At 48.6% G+C, this 7,496-nt stretch overlaps 1 protein-coding gene across 1 annotated transcript in view; it reads right to left on the reverse strand.

The window, feature by feature from the left end:
- Positions 1–214: 214 nt before the first annotated feature.
- The window catches only part of MRM1 (mitochondrial rRNA methyltransferase 1 homolog (S. cerevisiae)), a 10,603-nt gene continuing 3,321 nt past the window's right edge, over positions 215–7,496 (reverse strand). Inside the window, exons 2-6 of the mRNA XM_010009106.1 lie at positions 6,954–7,486; positions 6,402–6,495; positions 4,377–4,497; positions 379–498; positions 215–264 (exon numbers count right to left, since the gene is read on the reverse strand). Of these exons, the coding sequence (XP_010007408.1) occupies positions 215–264; positions 379–498; positions 4,377–4,497; positions 6,402–6,495; positions 6,954–7,486 (918 nt within the window). The remainder of the gene's footprint in view (positions 265–378; positions 499–4,376; positions 4,498–6,401; positions 6,496–6,953; positions 7,487–7,496) is intronic.

Consider the following 7,496-nt stretch of genomic DNA (forward strand, 5'->3'; position numbering starts at 1 on the left):
AATTCTCCCAAATCATACCTGGCGCCCACCAGCACCTTCTTGGCTGCTAATGGGACAGTGGGCTCAGGGTGGGCATGGGGTACAGCTGCTCTCTGCACCAGCACCACCCGAGCACCGTTTCTCCCCTACAGTCCAAATTCTCTTCACTCCTCAAGCCACGAACAAAGTCCACAAAACACTGAGCAACTTCCCTTGCCAACATATGAAAAAAGTTTCAATCACCATGGCTCAGTCTTTGGCTGCAGATGGAGTGCAGGAGAATGCCTGTAGGAGTAAAAATAAAGACCTTTTTTTAAACCACAAGAAAACAATTTTGCAGGCCTGGATGTTGGTTTGAATTTTCAATACAGAAACTACACTGCTCAGAACTGTGTTTACCAGTAGCAACAGAGACGTTCAGCGACTCGATGCCGGGGTGCAGCGCTCGGCCAGGGGGTATGGCCACCATCCGATGGCACAGGAGCTGTGTCTCTAGGGAAAGTCCATCACCTTCACTACCTGCAGAAGAAAGACACTGCTCAGCTCACAGCCACTGCCATGTCCCTTTTTCCCCTCCAGAGTAGTTTTGCTAATCCTCTGTCAAGACTACAGCCTGCCCTTAAGCTCACCAGCAACCTCAGCAGCTCCCATGCAGCAACAGCCAAGAATTACCAGGGGTGAGTTGAGTAACTTACCTTCCTTCCCTTCCTGGCTCACTCCAGCCTCCCTAGACCCACTCTCCAGTACTTGAAGTGTTTTCTGAGGAATACCTGTGCAACAAGCCCACAAGAGGAGCATGAAGCTCAGAGCCTCATATGCTGAGAGCAAAGATCCCCTGCGAGCAATCACTGTGCCAGCTCACAGCTGCCCATGGACGTGGGCTGCTGCCAGAGGGACAAGGTAGACACGAGGCCAGGGCCCTGCTCTGGTCCAGCAAATCCCACATCCCTATTGATAGTGACGGGTTCAGCCTTTTCAGCACACAGTACCACCAGCTGGGTGCAACTTGTGAATGCAGACAGTTTAACCAGAGGCTTCAATTGATTAGTTGTTAAACCATCCAACAGCCCTGATATGTTTGGGCTGATACACTGGTGAAACAGAGTTGAAATCTATCCCAGGTCATTAGTAGTTGTTTGACTCACACTGTCACAAAGGGAAATGGAAAGGGAGAGGCTTTAAACAATCCTGCGGGCAGACAAGTGAAAATGCAGAAGACCAGAGACCTCCCAGTCCGCTCAGCTCCCCAAAGAATTCTTCCACATTCATTATTTAGAGCTATACAGACAGCTACACAGCTGCAAGAATCCCAGCTCATCTCACAGATGTGCTCACCCCCTGATAAAGCAGGCTCAGCGTGCTGGAAGCCAACTTTTCCCTCCAAGAGCCATACCCTGACCTGGGCCGAATCCCAGACTCGCCCTGGGGCAGCACTAGTGGGGCACACGCTGCTGCCCGGGGCTCCTGTGCCTCTGCCTGGGGTACCGGTCCTGTCACCAAGGCCTTGCTCAGCTCACCTAAATGCAGATTCTCACCTACATGGAACCTACAGGCACTTCCTATGCCACTGCAGACTCACTCCATAAGGCAAATGAGCTCCTTGCTTGGCTGAGTTGCCACAAAATTCTCTCCATTATCTACTCACAGCATGTCCCCCAGCAGGTCCTGTGCTCTGTCCCCATGTACCGACCCATGCGACACCGCTCCGACTGCACAGGGCAGGGAAGGGCTGCTCTTGCCAGCCTCCTGTTTTGCTGGCCTGACTTAACCTTCAAGATCCACTTTGTGCAAACGAAAGAGTATCTTGGGTCATGCATCTTGTGCCACCTTCCCACATGAAACAGGCCACACTGGCAAAAGGATCCTTTGGATGGAGTAAGGGAACCCTCAGAAAACAAACCCTCATCCTAACCAATGTTTTTTTCTTTTTCTTTCAGCCAGACATGCAGACAAGGGCCTGGGTGAGTTACCCAAAGTCACAGGGAAAGCCTGGGTGACACAAGGAATCACAGCCCAGTGTCCCACAGCCCGGCCTGGGCTGCCTCTTCATCACTAGACTCTGGCTCTCTAGGGGTGCTTCAAGAAAAAAACAAAAAGTTAAAAAAAAATGATCCTACTTTTTACTGATTCAACATAGAAAAGTTTTACAACTTAGAGGCCTACTTGTCTCCTGAGCCGCTCCAACCACACTCTCATGGGACTTTCCAACTGGGACAGCAACTATTGCCAGAGGTGTGGCAGCTCCTTGAGCAATCCTCTCCTCTCTCTGATAAGAGAGAGGTTCCTAATAACGGTTCCTTATGGTTCCAAAAAAGACAGCAATTTTGCTTCCAGTTTTACAAAGCTTTTTATGGCTCTGGCTGCTTACAATAATTAGGAACCATAAATTCAGGGCAAAAAGACTTGCAGTGTGACATGAGGGAGGGAGTATTGACTGAATCAGATTAAATCCTAGTTTATATTGGTGAAAAAAAACACAAAACACTTCCCACTTCAGATCTTTGACTTCCACCTCTCAGCTTTCACCCTCCCTGACAAGCCCCAGAGACCAGATTTAAGAGCCTGATGAAATGACAGGTTTCCTGCCCCATTCACAATGAACACCACTGTTTTCCAGTGCAGAAAGTTCAACCCCAGGCAGAAGCAGCCATGCTGGCTGCATCTCAGTAAAGCCACCAAACCCCAAGCTAAAGACTGAATGTGTAAGAAGAACCAATTACTCGGGAACTCTTCTTGCTCAGCCATCTAACCACTCCCCATCTGCTCCTGCTCACTCAAGGATCCCAGGCTGCAGGTCAGCCAGCCTGCCTGTCCCCTTCAGCAAGGACTCCAGGAGCAAACAACATTAAGCTGGACTGTCCAATCTCTCTCTGACAAGCCAGTGAAGATGCCAGGAGGGGAAATTCATGTCTGCAAAATACTCAGCTCAGAAGACAATCTCTGCAATGCTAGGAGGAAGCTCACTACCATGCTAAATTATCTCTGCTGCTCTCTGCAGCTACGCTACATATTCAGATCTAGGACGTTGCTTCAAACAACTCCAGCATCAGACAACTGTAACGTTCAATTTTCTTTTCAGTGAAGAGTTAGTGCTCAGCAGAGAGTTGAAATCATTACTGCTGCAAGGTCTGGGAGCTCTCCTCATACATCTACCAATCAGCCTCCAATATCCCTTGACAAAAGGATATTTGGACTTTTTCCTGGAGAAATCTCTCATAATTCAAAGGTAACGACACCACTGCCATTTTTACCCCCTTCCTTTCCTTGGGTGTTGTCATCATTTCTGGGATGCATTTCTTTGTGGTCCATCAGCAGCACTGCCAGCCTCTCTAACATAGCTCCACACATCTTGTAGAGATGCCAGATTTGCAGCATTGTCTTGTCAGTACTTCTAGGAGTTCAATAAACATTTTAATTAAAGGAATGTCTTCTGAGCCAAGAAAACTGCAGCATGGGGCAGGATTGCAGCCCCTCGATGGCTCCTCGCCAGCACGACCCTACTTCCAAGTGTAAAAGCTCCAACCAGCTCTTGTGCCAGGTGACACCCAGAGGGGGGCTCAGCACAGCCACACAAGGGTGCCTGGAGGAGTGCTCCTGGGGGAATTTCTTTCTCTAACAGTGTTACTCCCTCTCTTCACTTTCTGGGAGGCTGCACAGCCTAAAAATCAACAGCATCCTTTGCCAATGTGACCTCTGCATAAGGAGGAGGCAGAAGCAGAGGGCCCTGAAAGAACTGCCCAGTTTAGGTGCTCTGGGAGGTGGCACCCATTGCCCAAGCAGAGCTCAGGTTTGGCAGGGAGGAGGAAACCACAGCAACCAACAGCTCCTCCTTTCTCCTGGGCACAGAAACGCAACCACTGACTGTGCCACAAAGCCCAACTTTGTGTTCAGACCATGCCCAGAAACAGCTCCTCAAGCTTCTTTCCAGACCTGGGCATGGAAATACAGCCATGGGTTTTTAAGAAGAAACATAACAGAGTAAAGATAGGGTACAGCTCACCATTACAGCAAGAGCAAACACTGAAAAATCCCGATTCAGGGCTGTAGGACAGGATCAAACTCACTGCAGAACATAACACAAAACAACACGAAGTGGCTGCACTAACCCAGACCTGTCCTGACACCAAAACCTGCCATTTAGACCCTCTGCTAAACTCCCTGTTCATCCACACAAACTGGTTTGTTTCTTGCAGTTCCTACTGGGAGGCTTCTCAGCTTCTTCTGCCTCCGCATTTCCATTTGCTGCCAGATCATTCTAGTACTTCCTGCTCAACTTTGCTTCTCCAGACCAAAGTGTGATGCAGTGTTACAGACCTTCAACTGGAGTGAATCATCACCCAGATCCTTCCCTCACATGTGCATTTCCACCAAGCCCAGAGCTCTGTACATTGAAATACCTATTACTATAATAATGGGTTTATTCCATTGAAATTCCAAGCAGCTGATGACAGGTACATTTTCCACCTCTTCAGGTCTGCTGACTGTTCCCACCACCTCCCAGCCTTCTGCAGTTTTAGCCTGGAAAGAAAAAGGAAACAAATGTGAAATTATTGTCTAATTTTCAAGCTTAAAAAAGTAATGTATGCAAACACACTTTGGTTTTTTTGTTTTCAGTTAAGCTAACTGGCTTTTCTATTTGGTTGGGTTTTTTTTTTGGAATCCCTTGAATTTTTACCACCAAAGTCCGCCCAGTACCAGCACACAAGCTTTTATTTAATAAAAAAATGTGGGTTGTTTTTTTTTTTATTAAAAAGTAATTTTCCTGTTGGTGTTTGTTCCAGTTCAACAAGCAAACAAACAGCAACTGAAAAACCTTTTTTTTTTTTGGCTCATACAACAGTTCTAGGAAGGTTTTTGCCAAGAAAGCATATGAAAAGAGTAGTGAACAAATTAGCAGAAGGCTAATCCACAGAGCAAAGCAGTGGAAGTTCTCAAGTGCAGGCTCAGCCATCAGAAGCCCCCAGTAACGTTTTCAAATACAAGTGCATGTTTTCAAACTCAGATGCCAAAAATCAGCTCATACAAAAGGCAGCGCACTCAGCACTCGGTGCCTCACACAGCCAGAGAACCAGCCTCCCCTCCTGCACCTAAGTAAAAACAGCTCTCACGATTTGTCTTAGAAATCCATTTCAAAAAGAAAAAAGGAAAAAAAAAAAGCTGGTGCTTCCTGCCAGCTTCATTTCCTGTGAAATTGGCACTTTTTTACATCACATTACATCAAATTTACACTGGCCAGGCAATGGCAAGGGTTAGACCAGAGAATCTAGGTCCAATTAAATGAACTGCTGCAATGGCTCAAAATGTTAATAATTCAAACATTACAGTAACAAAGTGATTCTTCCCACTGTTTCAATTAAACATCTATATATTTTATGTAGCTTTCACTTCACCATCATCCAGAGTTCCACCTGCCACAGACCTACTGTGCAGCTGGACAAGGGTTTTCTAGCACCGAGTGGGCAGTCTCCAGGCTTAACCTCTGCTCAGGCTCCTCATGGTCACCCCAGACTATGATGGCTCTTCCTCAAAGGGACACAGAGAGGGGCACATCACACAGCCACCAGGTGCCTGTGTTCCCCTGAGGGCATGCAGCCTCTGTCCTCCCACCCTGTGCTGGACCCTCTGATCTCTCACTCACCCTGCTCCCCCAGGACTGGAGATCTCTCAGACACAGGGGAGAGCCAACAGCTCCCTGCTTTGTGTGCACACAATATCCAGTCAGTCCCCAGCCCTGCCAGAGTACAGGAGACCTGCAGGAGTTGGGGCAGTCACACAGTGCAATCACAGGGGATGGACACACTCTGCCAATACCAACTTCTTTGGGTTTGTTTCAGTTTAAATATTTTTTTTTCCTACATGCATTTCCTCTCCTTTTGCAGCATGTTCTGCAAAGGGCCCTACCTCACCTCACAAGTACAGTGTAAAAAGATTCTCAGCAGCTCCCACCAGTTTCTCCTCTCTCCCCAAAGGCTGCCCAATGCTGCCATCGTGTGCCTGGGCCCCGGGGTGCTGCCTCTGCCATGTGCTGGGCAACATCTGCTGCAGGGATGCCAAAAAAAGGGATGCCAAAAACAGGAGCTCTGGTCCCCAAGGAGAGAAAAGGAGACAGACCCTGTCTTACCGAGCTGGCAGCCTGAGTATGGGAGATAGACACAGCATTATCCTGCTATCACCACCTTCCAGAAAAACAACCTCAACACAGAGCTGTTAGCCCACCCGATGGATTGGGAACGAGGTGCATGCCTGTCAGAGGTGGTCCAACAGCACAGACCACCGGCAGCAAACAGGAATGCAGAGCACAGGACACAGCAATAGCACAGTCCTTGCCCTGCCTCCTCGATGTTCAACACAGGCCATGTTTGAGGTTTCTCAAAGGGAAAGCAGAAAAAAACCAAACAAAACCAAAACATGGATCATCCTACTTTCAAAAAGCTCCAGAGATCATCTATGCTGTAGACATCAAAGACTTCCATAGCTCCAGAGCTGGCTTTGCTCACTGTCGGAGTCAAGGGGCAGCTGCAAGGAAAAAAGAAAAGTGCCAAATGAGAGCAAAATAAGGAAACTCAGAATTTTTGTTTCTGTATTTCCTTCTCTTGCTTCTGCAACCCTATTCCACTTAAGTCCACTAAAGATCTTGTTCACTATTCAGGTGTGTTTTTCTATGAAGAATAGGGCTCAGAATTTAACCTAGTAAATAAGTGGTATGTAGCAGCTTTGTGCACAGCTGGACAGCTGAAACACAAAATGGGTTAAAACAGAAGTACCCAGGAATGTTCCTTACCAGGCTGGCCTACCAGCTCCCGAAGGAGGCTGCAGTGCAAAACACAAAGCAGCAGCTACCCAAATTCAGCTGGCAAGCTCAGTCCTAGAAAGCCCTCTAAAGAAGCTGTTGAGCAAAGCAGGCTGGAAACCTCTTTGGGAGTCAGCAGGAAAAGAAAGAGAAAAGCTGCAGGAGCAGATAACCAACCCCATACCTGCTCTTCTGGCTTGTCACCACTCTGTCCACCCCCAAGAAGTATGCAGAGCGCAGCAGTGCCCCCAGGTTCATGGGATCCTGGATCTGCTCCAACACCAGCCAAATCAGCTGTCGGTTTGGACTCTCTTCATCCCTCAGATCAGGCTTTTCAGCTTCCTCCAAACTCTTGAAACGGAGAGGGGTGGCCTCCAAACAAACACCCTGGTGGACCTGACCTCTGCAGAGAGCATCCAGCTCCCTCCTCTTGACGTGGTGCACTGGGACTCCCCGGGCCTTGGCCTGAAGGACAAACTCGCTCATAACGAGCCGCTGCGAGCCACTGCTCTGCTTGAGGAACAACCTGAACAGGTCCCTTCTCGACTGAGAGAGGGCCAGGGAGCACGGCGCGATCCCAAACAAGATCTCTGAGCCTTTAGTCCTCTCGATGCACAAAGGCTTTCGTTGCAGCCTCTCCCTTGCCTTTGAGCAGTCACCCTCTCGCAAGCTCCAAGACTCCCTCCTGGCCTGCCCGGCCCGCCTCTCGCCTCTCTTCTGCCAGGAC

The sequence above is a fragment of the Chaetura pelagica genome, unplaced genomic scaffold, assembly GCF_000747805.2.
Source record: "Chaetura pelagica isolate M959 unplaced genomic scaffold, ChaPel_1.0 scaffold72, whole genome shotgun sequence".
In the NCBI taxonomy this organism is placed as follows: Eukaryota; Metazoa; Chordata; class Aves; order Apodiformes; family Apodidae; genus Chaetura; species Chaetura pelagica.